The 13582-nt window shown below is 37.7% G+C and overlaps 2 protein-coding genes across 18 annotated transcripts in view; one reads left to right on the top strand and one right to left on the bottom strand.

Annotated features, from left to right (window-relative positions):
• pgm3 (phosphoglucomutase 3) overlaps positions 1 to 6282 on the bottom strand; it is an 8342-nt gene extending 2060 nt beyond the window's left edge. The window contains exons 1-11 of one of the 2 annotated variants that reach the window (XM_015390071.1): positions 6208 to 6282; positions 5459 to 5675; positions 5191 to 5375; positions 5040 to 5107; positions 4809 to 4942; positions 4532 to 4727; positions 3365 to 3522; positions 3170 to 3253; positions 2994 to 3092; positions 1911 to 2030; positions 1685 to 1807 (exon numbers count right to left, since the gene is read on the bottom strand). In XM_015390071.1, the coding sequence (XP_015245557.1) occupies positions 1685 to 1807; positions 1911 to 2030; positions 2994 to 3092; positions 3170 to 3253; positions 3365 to 3522; positions 4532 to 4727; positions 4809 to 4942; positions 5040 to 5107; positions 5191 to 5375; positions 5459 to 5665 (1374 nt within the window). In that variant the 5' untranslated portion in view covers positions 5666 to 5675; positions 6208 to 6282. Of the gene's footprint in view, positions 1 to 1684; positions 1808 to 1910; positions 2031 to 2993; positions 3093 to 3169; positions 3254 to 3364; positions 3523 to 4531; positions 4728 to 4808; positions 4943 to 5039; positions 5108 to 5190; positions 5376 to 5458; positions 5676 to 6207 lie in introns of those variants that run through there. The other variant, XM_015390070.1, reaches the window with a different exon arrangement.
• A 1319-nt stretch (positions 6283 to 7601) lies between these two features.
• Positions 7602 to 13582, top strand: part of LOC107094487 (clathrin coat assembly protein AP180-like) — a 35213-nt gene continuing 29232 nt past the window's right edge. For 6 of the 16 annotated variants that reach the window (XM_015390088.1, XM_015390093.1, XM_015390094.1 and 3 more), the window contains exons 1-2: positions 7602 to 8080; positions 8198 to 8481. In XM_015390088.1, the coding sequence (XP_015245574.1) occupies positions 8352 to 8481 (130 nt within the window). In that variant the 5' untranslated portion in view covers positions 7602 to 8080; positions 8198 to 8351. The remainder of the gene's footprint in view (positions 8081 to 8197; positions 8482 to 13582) is intronic. The other 10 variants (XM_015390097.1, XM_015390098.1, XM_015390096.1 and 7 more) reach the window with 4 other exon arrangements.

Raw genomic sequence — 13582 nt, 5'->3', positions numbered from 1 at the left:
TAAAATTACTTTAAGTATACCTGTAAAGTAACACAGGAATTTTTTTTTTTTAAATGTTGCACTATCCTATTTAAGGAACATTTTCTACTGGATGACGTCCTTATAGTTAATTTCCTTATTTTTATAACTAATGGTAACATTGTCAAATTTAACTTTGTATCATCTTGAAAAATCACTTATTTTGGTACGTAGCAAACAATAAGTTGGTGCAGTACGGAGTCCAACTACAAAGAAAAATAATTGTCAGAATGAAAAAAATCATTTTGGTTGTTTTTATTGTTTTAAATACAAACAGTCCATAACTAAAATGAGTTTCAATGAAGCAAAACTAATGAGTGTTATCTTTAAAATGTAAGGAGTAGAACTAAACATTTTTCTAAAAGATAATTACTCTAGTAAAGTATAGATAGCTATAATTTCTACTTAAGGTAATGAATTATTTGTTCTTTGTTACGTGACGCCTCTCCCCATTGATCATGTGACTCTGCTTCTGCGCACGGTGCATGCGCCATCTTTGTTATCTGTCAAGGTGCATTGAGGGGAATTTCGAGTCCATTATAAAATGCACTTTTAATTAGCAAATGAATAAGCAACCCAAACAAAGCTGCTCCTATTAAAAAAATAACAATTACCTAAAAGTGATGGAAGCAACAATTACTATTAAACTTTAACTTTGGAGTAATGTTGCCCCATTCTTCCTTTTTTATTTTATTTCTTATTTTAGTTACTTTGAAGAGGTTATAAATATCTGGTAAGTCTAAGCATCACAGGTGATTTTGTTTTCCTGGTGGGCTTTGTCTTAATATCCCACAGCATGACAAACGTGTGCAACAGGTTAAAGGTATAGTGGAGGATCTTTGTGAAATTTTTGAAAAGATCTTGCCTCTCCACCTTTTAAATAAAATGCACTTATGCACAGCCCTGTACCTGCTCCTGAAAGGGAACACCTATTAAACGCGTGCGAGAGCATGCAGGAGCCCGTTTCTCCACGTGCACGCTCTGTTTAAAAGTCGCTATATGTATCACTCATACAAGCTAACTTTCCAAAAGAAGATTTGCAAATTTTCCACTATGTCGGACTCACCACCGGTAAGTGAAAATGGGGATGAGTATGTAGGATGGCCTTACAGAAACATAATGCCAGAATGATTGACAATTAGGAGGACCGCTTATTTTAATGATCCACCCAGAAAAAGAACATCCTCCACTATACCTTTAAGGTCAAAAACTCATTACCAAAAACTCTCCTTTAGACATTTTTCAAGAGATCAAAATGTATTGCTCAAAACATGTAAAGTCATCCAGGTCCCCATTATCACCTTCTGGATGAGTTTGTCAAAGCCCTTTAATGGTGAGTATGATTGGCCAGCCAGTCTGGGAAAAGCGCTCCTCTCTTCCATGTTTCTGGCATTAATTAATAATAAATTTTACTGTGTTTTAGAGTCCCTAAGCCTTAGGAATAGCTCTGTAACCCTTTAGTTTCTATCCCTTTTTAAATGTTCAGCCTACTCCATGTTGTTAGACAGGTTATATATTCGTCATTTATTTCTGCAGGTCTGCTGGAACTTAGATCAAAGTTTGACTAGCTACAGATCTTGTTAGACAAAATGTCTAACAAGTTTGAGGGGCAGAAGTATCTTTGCAAAGTCCCATATTGCAGTTTCTGGCTGCTGTGTTTGTTTACCTTCACTTTTAACTGCCTGTTTGGCAGGTCACTGTAGATGGTGTCCCACTGCTGGACTGTCATCCCTTTAATGGCTAATATGGCCTCAATCAACAGCATGTCAGAAATGGCATCTCCAACAGTCTAAAGAAAACAATCACATTAGTAATGACACCCATCAGCCTTTTCATAAAAAAAGAGTCTTTATGCGTCTTTTTATCAGTTAGTGATGGTGGTTTTTGTGTACCTGGTTGATGATGTTGATGGTATTCTGCAGCAGCAGAGCTGCTTTCTTCCGCTCATCAATGATGTTGGTGTCACTGGCTAGTTGCTGGATTTTCTCTTCAGCTTCCCTACTGAACAACACCTGATCACAACGTAAAACATTTTTACAGTCATTTGGAAACAAAAGCGCATCATTTGCCCATTAAACTGTTTTATATCTCAAAACTTTATTATAATTAATAGTCTATATTAAAAAGATACATTTCCTATATCTGGCATTACATTTATTTAAAAACATCCACAAGCAATATAAACATATTTGCATGTATGTTAAACTACTTCTGCGCATGTTTTATCTACCATCATAAGGAAACTGCCGCTGCGAGAGGAGAAAACCGCTCTCTGCTTGCGCCAGCTCCTTCCACGCACGCTAGGGATTGTGCTTGGGATCTCACCGTGCAAACCATTTTCTATCCAGCAACCACGCTTGAGGACGACTGCGCTCTCGAAAGTGTCTCTATACTCAGACTCATTTTCTCCGCGCGCCAAAGAAAATGTGTTTTGATAGGTTGGGTAGAGAAAAACCTCATTTGAAAGCCTCCTCCTGATTGGGCCTTGCAGACACGATCACAGATGAAGTAGTGTCAGGAAGCCTTTTACTAACAGCTGGTCATTGATTGATTGACTTTATGGATCTCACACAATGGCCAGAGGCGGGACAGTAGCAGGAGACTTCTCCACGGTTGCAGTACGTGGGGTAAGTGGTGTCAGTCAAAGGCTTCCTGACACTACTTCCCATGTAATCCTGTCTGCAAGGAGCTGGCGTGCACGGAAAGTGTTTTTCTCCTCTTGAAGCGGAAGTTTCTTGTGCATTTGTGATTTTTTGCGCGTTGGTAGATAAACCATGCTCAGAAGGAGTTTAACATATATGTGAGTATGTTTATTCTTCTTGCAGGCGTTTTGAAATAAATGTGACGTCATACCTATACAGGTTCTACCTTTCTTCACTGACAAATACATGTTTATAGAGTAATCATTTATTTAAAGTAACATAAGATGATTAAAATCAGATGATCTGACTTTTGAATGGTTAATAAACACTTACAGTCCCATGGCCGTTGGCCTCAAAATAGACACCAACATCAAATTCTTGGGCTGCATGATGTAGATGTTTTACTCCAGTCTTAGTACATTTCACAATGACCTAAATCAAAGAAAAACATTTAATATGACTAAATTTTCTTAATAAATGTTTTTTTTCTATTTAATATAGTCTCTCACATTCATGGTGTTTTCCAGGTAGTATGTTGAGCTGCCATTCGCGTAAGCAGTTTGCACCACAGCTATTTTCAAATCAAGACAAGCCTGCGTGTACAAAGAGGTATTTAAGAAGGAAAAAGAGTATTATATATTATATAAAATATAATACAATATAAAATATTATATAATAGAACATAAATCTTTAAGAGAACAGACCTCATTAAGTAACTCTTTCAGAAAGGTACTAATGAGAGTTGCTATCTTGTCTCCATCAAGCAGGTGGAAGTCACCCTGAGAGTCTGTGTAGTAATAAACTATTCGGTCAGCATCACCGTCGAAAGAACAACAGCGATCTCCAGGGTTGATCTCAATGCCTAAACACAGAGACACAGCCATGTTAGATATGATCCTTTTTTGTGTTGCAAAAAACTAGTCTGATTAATCATGATTAATTGATTATTGAAATAATCGTCAGCTAATTTAGTAATCGATTGATCATTAACTATAGTATGGAGACTGTAGAACATGCCTTTAGCTGACAGAGCAACCCACTTAAAGCAAAAATAATATCAAAATAGTAAAAAAAATATATTAATGTTTTTGCATTTCAGATTTTTTTTTAAATGGTTTCGTCAGTCAATATACTATATTCAGAACCCCTCAGTGGAAAAGTTTTAGTTTCACCTGGCTTAATTTCATAAACAATCTTCTTTAAGGAACCTTTTGCTATCCAATTATTAATCAATTGAAAAAATAATCGACAGATTAATCAATTTGAAAAAAAAAAAATCTTTAGTTGCAGCCCTAGTTGTATAAAAAAGTAAGTGAACACTTTAAAACTATACCTATCAATCTAAGTAACCATAAACTTCAAGGTCTCTTTTTTTTTGTAAGTGTGTGACAAACTAACCCAAGGTAGGTTCATGTTTTTAAATAACTAGAAAAGTCTTAGCTGCAATGTTTTGAGTCAACATTTTATGGAGCCAATCATAGCAATTATAGCTGCAACTTTAGTATATCTTTACATGTTTAGATTTCCAACCACAATACCCTTTCACTCTTTATGTGTGACGTGATCAGTTTCCTATTATTTGTGTGTTGCGGTCAATTATATTTCTGTTTGCTAGTCGCACCTTAATTAGCCCTGGGGGATTTATCTTTATCTGAATTGGTTGCAAAGAATTTCACAAAGCGATTTCAAATGAAAAGAGATAGATATAAACTCATGCAACCCTTTCAGAGCTTTATCTCAAAAGTGCGGTCTATCCTCTAGAAAAGTTACGTTTATTGCCTTTATCTGATAAAATGTTCAAATGTTCATGGGGAAGTAATGTAAACATAAAGATTAGCTGTTGCCTTATCTGTAGCGTCTTGAGGCTGTACCTGTTGGAAGCTTCTGCTGCACCTTGACAAAGTCGGCTCCGCATTGGTGGTTCAGCTTTCCTCTGCTGCCGTCATTAAAAATGGAAAGCTGCAGGTTTCTTTTTAAGTGACTCTCAATTTCTCGTACCTTTATGGCTCCAATGCCATTAGCACCATCCACACTAAGGTGCTTTTGGTCATCTGTACGATTTGAAGCCTGCCAGAAAGATAAAAAAAAATGATTAAAAAGCTTTGGTGGAGGTAGAAAACCCGCCCAAATTACACCCCACTTTCTCACATTCTTAGCAAGCTGGGAGAACGCTTGGCTGAGTTTATTGTAGTATCCTTCCACAGTTGCCTCTCCATATTTCCCCTGTGTGTTTTGACAGCAAACCATGTAGTGCAGCTGAGGGGTGGTCACCAACCCATAGTCTAACAGGAAAAACAGGCAGGATCAGATGGAAAATAAACAGCAAGAATGTGTGAAAAGAATAAAAACAGATAACGGAGTCCAGTTATATGCTTTTACCTTTGCTGTTACCACCAAGAGCTTTAACTCCATCCAATACTGCTTTTGAAAGGCTAGCACTGCTGCTCCTAAAATCACATAAAACATTTAAAAGGACGTGATGTTCTGGATTAATTTTTTTGTTTTTTGTCTTCAGTCTTTTTCAACATACCTGGTATCTTTTCCAACAAATACATTGGCCTCCTGGCTCATATTGATGGCCTCCTTCTCGATAATATCCTTCAGAGCTGGGATCAACTCTTCCTGCTCAGTGTTGGCCAGCTGAGTGGCATAGCCTTCCCATGATGATGTCAACATCTCCCCCATCGGGTCAATAAGCTTCACCCCGTTGTCCTCCTACAAACAAAAGATAGAGGTAAAGGAAGGTTAAACCAGAACCTTATGAACACTGATCTAATTTGTTTGCATCAGTTGCTGACCTCAGGGTTGTGAGATGCTGTCACCATGACTCCAATGGTGGCTTTAGTCTTCTTGGAGCGGAGTGTGGCCAGCAAGCCCATCCTGAACATAATGTGGTCCAACTGACTGGCATTGGTCCTGAAGCCAGCCGTGCCATACTGCAACACTAATCCCACTGGCTTAGGGTGCAGACCTGACTGCTCAGATACTTCTTTAAAATGGGCCATCTCTGTAAAGCTTCAAAATAGATTATGATCATTAGAATTGAAAGGGTTCAGTGACTTAGAGTTGACATTACTTGTTTTAGAAGTTTTTAAGAAACTAAAAACCTAATTGATCAACCTCTTAAAGGATTGAAAGATAACAGCCAATTCTGATTTGAATATTTATTCACAATCTAAATCCCAAACTAACTAGCATTTCGGGTGGGGTTCAATTTTCTGCATTTATACTAGGATACTTCTGGGGTTAGAGATGCTAAATCAATCAAAGTTAATTCTCTATTTCAATGAATTATGGTAAAGATAAATATTATGTTTTACAAGTTAAATACTATCAGTGAAGACAACTGACAACTTATTGACTTCACCCCACAAGCTATATGACACTGCAAAGTATTAACCCAGCTATAGTAGAAGTTTCCTGCTAACAAACTAAGAAACGAAAATCAACCAATCCGCTTACCAATGGCTTTAAAATATGATTTTAAAACAACAGTTTAACGATGTTAAATACGATTTATGCAATAAATTTCTATAAATTCACTTACTATTTGTGGTTTTCAGAGCAGCATTACAACAGTGCTCACAGTCAATGAAAGACTTCCTGGTTGCCTTGGTTCGGTTCCTCCTTCTCAGCGTGACAACGTGGCCGCAGCTCATTAGCGGAAATCCCGCCTTCTATACATCCGCTTAGACGGCCGCCATGTTGCTCAGGGCAAGTCTGACTCAATAGGAGAGTGAATGCAGGCAGACAGCCAGGGAGGGATGGAGGACATGCGGAAGTAAATTTTTTTGTTATAGGATTATAAAAAAAAAAACACGTTCTAAATAAAAAAATAATAATAAAAAAAACAAGAAAAAAGATCATTGCATGCATCCTGTTAGGATAATTATAATTGAAAATGTGTAAGTTTATTACTCCCTGGTATGGGCTGCCTGTTGTGCGTCAGAACTGACGTTTTGATCTAATTAGGACATTTCCTCTGTCTGGGTATACAGTTATAATCTTCATTTTATACTTGTCAAAGATTTGGAAATGGAATGAGAGCGCTGTCCTATTTTGATAAGGCTGGAGCCATGGATGTCTAATCATCTGCTAATGTGTGTGATGTAAAATATGATGATGCTGCAGACTGGAAATGTATAAAATGCCTTATTAACCATTAATCGGTGCCACTTCCTGAGAGGTGAGCCCAGAGGTGAGCAGCTGCCATTCTGTAACCCTGAGCAATTCCCTGATCTGAGTAAGATCACAATTTCTATCAGTATCTGCTGTCATGTCTCCTGGTTATTTAATACATATAAGTTATAGAAAACATTTTTTAAGCGTTGTCCCGAGTGATCTCTTTTCAGGGAGATAGAGCATCAGGTTGCATGTACAGAGCCTATCTTTAACAATCCAAAAAATCAGGCCATTACAGAAAAAAAAGTAAACTTACAAAAATTTTATTAGAATTTATATTTAATAAACCATTAAATAATTGGTTGGACTTTTTAATAGTTTATGTTAATGAAGTTTTATCCCATGTTCTGAGAGATTATTTCTGTATTATATACTCTTTAAATTTAGTCTAGTATGCATTACAGTATACATACAGCATATTTCATTATATATGACATCATACATAGCGCATACATTATACATACAACTTATGGCATATATATTTATAATAATGTATATATTCTGTATATGATATACCTGTGCCCACATTACATTTAGCCTCTAGAAGTCAATCTTGCTTAAGAGCAGGTAAAAAAAAGAAATAATTCAAAAATCAAATGTAGATGTAGATGACCTTATAAATCGGACCACTTCATAGAGCTGAGACCATATTCGATTCAAAATATAGGTTTCAGTATAAGAAAAGATACTCCAAAATATGTGCCAACCCCTTTAAGATACGTGGGATACGACGTGGACAGCAAAACCAACTGAAGGACCCGCTGAGTGAGGCTAGATTGGCCGATTAAACAGACGAGAAAGGGGAGGAGGAAAGGGAATTCCTTTTCGCCCTTTTCCTGTTCAGAGCATCTTGCGCATCGAGAGCTGTGCGCATATTTTCTATACGTGTGGAGCACCGGAGGTGGAGGGTTCTGTGCAGATCAACAGACACTACGGCTTTTTTTTCTTGATATGAGACCCGTTGTATCCTGATGCACCGATGCGGGAGGAAATGCGTCCTATGGAGTGCTGATTTGGCGATTTGCAGCTTTACAAACTCATATTTGTTTTTGCGCGATCCAATAGGCCTCGCTGATTCTTCTGCAGCCCTGTTTTTTTAATAACTGCTGCAGGCTGAGAGACGAGCTGCCAGAGTCCGCTGAATGTTACATAACCGAGTGGCTTTAGCTGTCCAAGGTGCTGAACTGAGCGTTTGAACCTCAAAAGGGAGACGAGTCGTGGGGGATACACAGCCTTACGTGAGTCTAATGTCATAGCGCTCATTTGATCGACTCGCCTTAGTCATTTTATTCGCAAAGATACATCAAATCTGCCGTTTGAGATCGTTTTATTTGCATTTTTTCCCTCCCACACAGAAGGTCAAAGGCCTGGAAGGCGCTGGATTCCACCTCGGTGAACAGAAAGGATTAAAACAAAAATCGCTGGGTTATATTGTTCATATTTTAGCTTCACGTCGTCCCCCTGGGGAGAAATTAGTTTCTGTGGTGGTTGATCGAGCGGAGAGGGAAAATGTCGGGACAGACGCTCACGGATCGCATTGCCGCTGCGCAGTACCAGCTAACGGGATCAGATATGGCCCGAGCTGTCTGCAAAGCCACCACTCACGAAGTGATGGCGCCCAAGAAAAAGCACCTGGAATGTAAGTGCAGTCCTCTATTCCCCCCATTCCTTGTCTTCAACCTTAAAAGTAATTTCAGCTGACATGCATTATGTAGCTCATACAGTCACATACCACATGCTACCACCACCATTATGAACATTTATTTGATGAGTCTTTCATCTTAATTGGGTGTGGTACCATTTAAAGAAATGGTGCATCCATGGTGATCAACCCTTTGGTGACACTTTGTGCCAGCCTCAAGTGAAAATTATGGACATCCAAGTCCACTGTGGTGGTGGGGGACTTATATTTTAAGATGAACTTCCAATGAAATTCACTCTTATGTGGTACAATTATAAATGCTTAAAACAAAAATGATATTTGCATAATTGAATTGCTTTAAAACAACAACAATTCTTTATAATGCTGATAAAACAATATAAGAATATTGATTATTACCATTTTTATAATGTTATCCAGGTGTTTCCATAAGCGGTGGTTCTGAATTCAAACAAATCAGTTGTGAAAAGGGACTAAAATACACCTCAAGCCAAAACGTTTAATAATTTAAGTACATTTATAAGAAACTTATTAACAGTGAAATACTCTCAGTATTACCTAATAAATATGATTTGAACCGGGAACAAGTATTTGTGGACTCGTATTCTGTGCTACTTTAACATCTGAAAACAGAACTAGGATGTTGCACGGGTTCTCAGTGCAGTTAACTGTTTAGTGTAGTTTATTGATTTATTTGACAGCAACCCTGTATAGTAATAAGTTTGGCTGTAAGTGCACCAGAATTAACCAATTGGCATTTTTTCATCTTTTGTCCTAGGACTTGAAAATAAAAAGCTGGAATTTTTTGTAATTACGTTTAAATGTTGCATGTTTTTCTTTTTATATAGATATAAAAAAAATGTTTAAAAGTTTCAAACAGATTTTGCAACACATGTACAACATGATGACATAAGGTAGTTTATCGGTAATGCTATCTGCTCGGAGACAGCCTGCAGCTACTGAACAGGTATATTCATCATAGCATACTAACTGTGGTTCAAAAAACTGTGACCTTTGTGGTCCATTTGTTTCAACATATTAGTTGTCTGTACCTATATGCAAACAGCCAAATGCGTATTTGCATGGGAAGTTTATTCAGTCAGCTGACTGTCAGTATGCAGTAATTCACAGAGAAGGATAACGCTCTAAGATTTAAAGCTATACAAACCTGGGAAAACTCATATTCGCGTAGTTTTGAATAACGTGGTGCATCTTGATACCAGTAAACTGGCAAGATACTGTTTAAAATAATTATGACGTTACTTTCTCAGTTAGTTTGATCAATGCACACACATAGATTAAAAAAATCACAGTTTTATTGAGACATCTAGAGTTGACATCAGAGACCGCCTTTAAAACAATTCATCATTTGTTACCATCAGTCAAGCCAAAGTAGTGGTAGGGTACTGATGATGATGATCTGCTGCTTATCTTTATGTCTCTCTATGTTTCTGTCTGTACCTTGTCAATACTGGACAGCTCCTGATCTTTCGTCTCATTCTGGGGCCTTATGCTGTGATCCGCTCTCTCTCTGAATAATTCAATAATGAAGCCAATGACTGCTTTGCATTATTTATGGAACCAAAGGTGATGAAGCTAAAGCTAAAAGGCACCGAAGACCATTGTTTCCTCTTCCATTGTTCTGTTACTGTGTTATTTTTTAAAGTCTGTTTCTGCTTATCAGTGCAGACATTTTTATGCTATAATGGCCTGTCTTAATTACACATCTGTTTTGTATTTCTTTCTTTTGTATATAAAGTTTTCTTTAATCTAATCTTCATAAACATTCTTTATTGAATTTAAACACTGGGTTTATTCCAAATCTATTTTAGTGCAACTTAGCAGGACACTTGAATTTAGACTGCTGTACATTTTATGCAGTTTTGGACTGGGTGAACACTCATTTCAACACAGAAAAATGGCACCATGTAAAAAAGAAAATTGAAATAAAGCAGGAAAATTCTTTGAAATAGATCACAGAGATTCAAATTGCTAGAGCAGACTATTATACGCAATATTCCAATAAATTTTAGCATAAATGTAGCTGATTTGGTGTTATTGCTTTCTTATGTATGCTTATTGACCCTTGGAGTGGTGATGCTGTAGCATTGTTCTGTGATGCCATGGCAACTAATAAAGAGTTTCATGATGTGCAACTGTGAAATGATAACAGAAGCAAAACTCTCTCAAAGATGGTATAGTGCATTGATCCAGTGCATACAGAAAAATCATTAATTGAGATAACATTGGCTTTTCTCATTTTTAATACAGAAAGCAATTGCTGTGATAATATCATAAAGAGATAATAGCAGCATGGTTTGGAGTGAATATGGTGTTTTGGAACTGTACAGTGGAATTTTGTTGGTACCTGCAAAGTCTAGGTTTTGTGAAAAAAAAGTCAGATCTTTTTTTTTTTTGTTTATTGTGTTTTAATCATGTGGCTTGATGAAAAAAAATAAATTAAATTGGGATGTTTAAAAGTCAAACTGGAAGAAATTTCAAACAACAGAGCTTGTTACATAAGGGTACTACATGGGGGATGGAAACCATTACCTTCAGTTTCTGGTTCCAACTAACTAAATTTTTTATAAATTGGTATGAGTTATTAACTATGGGTAAGATATTGAATGCTAATAGCTTTTTAAAAGAACCTAACCTAATCCTGAACTGAGATGCCCCAGAGCTGTGTAACTCTAGACGGGGTGTAGGGGAATTTACCATCCCCATGACTCAACAAAAATTCCTTTTATATGATCCATATTCAAACGTTCATTTATTATACATGTGAAACATAAACACTTAAAGTCTACAACTGCCATTTGATAGCAGCTGCACTATAAATTGTATTTGTATTCTTTAAACCTTACAAAAAATAGGGGAAGTTTCCAGCGTTTAGAAGTTTTGGATGAAGCCATATGAGGTGAAATCATCAAAACCAATTGCAGTTTGACTTCTTCTCTGTTTTGCTCTGTAAAAACATTAATCAGGTAGTTTGAGAGTCTCTAACAGCATCAACATGAGCTGTTATTTATTTTCTGAAATGTTCTGGTTACAACGGGAGATATTTGTTGTACAACATACAGCACAATTATCACAGTCAGTCTCAGACACAGACACACATTTTCCCAGCATGAGGCCTCACAGTTCATTCTTAGAACCCTTCTGTGGGCTGTGGATTACAGTAAGAACCTTTATTTAGCACTGCCAATCCTCATTACACATGTATATACACACGCACTGGTTGTGTGCCAGTGTGTGTTCGCTTCAGGTGATGACACCACAATAGCAAGCACGGATTAGTGTGGGTGATATTGCCCATCAGGTAACATGTTTCACACCTGTTAGCAGATACAAAAGTAGATTCATCTACATGCTGTAGAAGAGCTGAACATCACATAATCTGACTATGTGCACAGCTGAACTCCTGGTGTTTATAGAAATGCCAGACTTTAGCTGTATTAGTCACATCGTAATGTTACATAATATTTCATCAATGTGGACCATGTCTGGGCATGGGCATTATTAAAAAGATCTAGAAACTATGGTAGGGAAAGTGACAGAAATATAATAAAGGGGGAGAATGATGGATGGGAATGATTAAATGTGCGATAAAAGAATGCTAAACTTGGGGAAATTAAGACTTTTGAAGGTAAAAGAGATAAAACGATATAAAGTATGCTAAAAACCCTTTCACCACTACGATGAGACAGGATCAGGAAATCAAAAACACTAATGTACGCTAAAATCTCTCTCCTCACTGGTATGAAAGAACGAGAATTATCTTGCTCTGATAACTGGATGCAAGCGCCTTAAATAGAGGCAGGAGCAGGTGGATCAGATGAGCAATAATTAGAAACCAAGCAGAGTTAGACAGGTGAATGGAATGAATAATTAAGCCAGTCATCAGCATCAACATCATGACAGAACCTCTTCCCTAAGGGCCGATTCCCTCGGCCTCCTGAGCTCTAAAAGCCTTAAAAAAAACAAAATAATCCAAATATCCGAAAAAACCAGACACAGGTCTGGATAACCTTAAAAAAATTCAGGGAGAGACAGAAGTAGGCTGAAAACGCAGAAAATCTAAAATCGTTTGTATGCCTGACTCGAGGTGAGAAATACAAAGTTCGACCTCAGAATGCCAGTGTCTTACTCCTGATGGGTCCATGTTATGGCCAGATTATTCTGTCAAGATTCACAAGAGAGGACCCATTATTCGAGGCAAGACAGACAGTGAGATCATTCAAAATGTTTATTTAAAACATGCAGGATCTGAGTAGCAGCGGCTAGGGCATCTATCACAGGAAACTCTGTAAAAGGAAATTGAGGTTTGTGACCACGTAAATCTAATGGAGGATAAGATGAACCCGTGAGTCACTAACCTGGTTTAACAGTTCAGCCTGTGTCTTGAAAACGAGGTAGGATGTCAACAAGATGCGGCGAGCGCAACCCAGAGTGTCCGAGACGCTGCAACCCCGGAGGATTGAGAACAAGCAGGAGTCGAAAGCCAGGTCAAGCAAACAGAGCAGAACAGGAAAGCTCAGAGGTCCAGGAATCCGAAGTCAGGTCAGGCAAACAGATCAGAACAGAGAGAGGCGGGTTCAGAGGTCCAGGAGTCCAAAGGCAGTTCAGACAAACTGTTTGGATGGAAACTGTTATGCTTAGTGGTTGAGACGCCAGAACAGGTCAGGATCAGGTAATCACCTCTCACCCTCTCACCACTGGTACTTCCTTGTGCCAGTGGTGTCTTGAGCTGTCTTTAGAGTTGTACTGAAATAAATTTTGTTTTGTACCGTATACACCCTGTGTGTATAAAATGACAATAAAGTTTGTCTAAGTCAAAGAGAATAATCTGGCCCCGATAACTGGATGCAAGCACCTTATATAGAGGCAGAAGCGGGGGGATCAGATGGGCAGTGATTAGAAACTAGGCCGATTTAGACAGGTGAATGGAATGAATAATTAAGCCAGTCATCAGCACCAAGATCATGACAAAACTTCAATTCAATTCAATTCAGTTTATTTATATAGCGCCAAATTCACAACACATGTCATCTCAAGGCACTTTACAGTTCAACCAGAT

Source organism: Cyprinodon variegatus, unplaced genomic scaffold (genome assembly GCF_000732505.1).
Source record: "Cyprinodon variegatus isolate N-32 unplaced genomic scaffold, C_variegatus-1.0 Scaffold485, whole genome shotgun sequence".
In the NCBI taxonomy this organism is placed as follows: Eukaryota; Metazoa; Chordata; class Actinopteri; order Cyprinodontiformes; family Cyprinodontidae; genus Cyprinodon; species Cyprinodon variegatus.
Note: the sequence above shows the minus strand (reverse complement) of the source record. Positions and strands in the feature narration are given on the sequence as shown.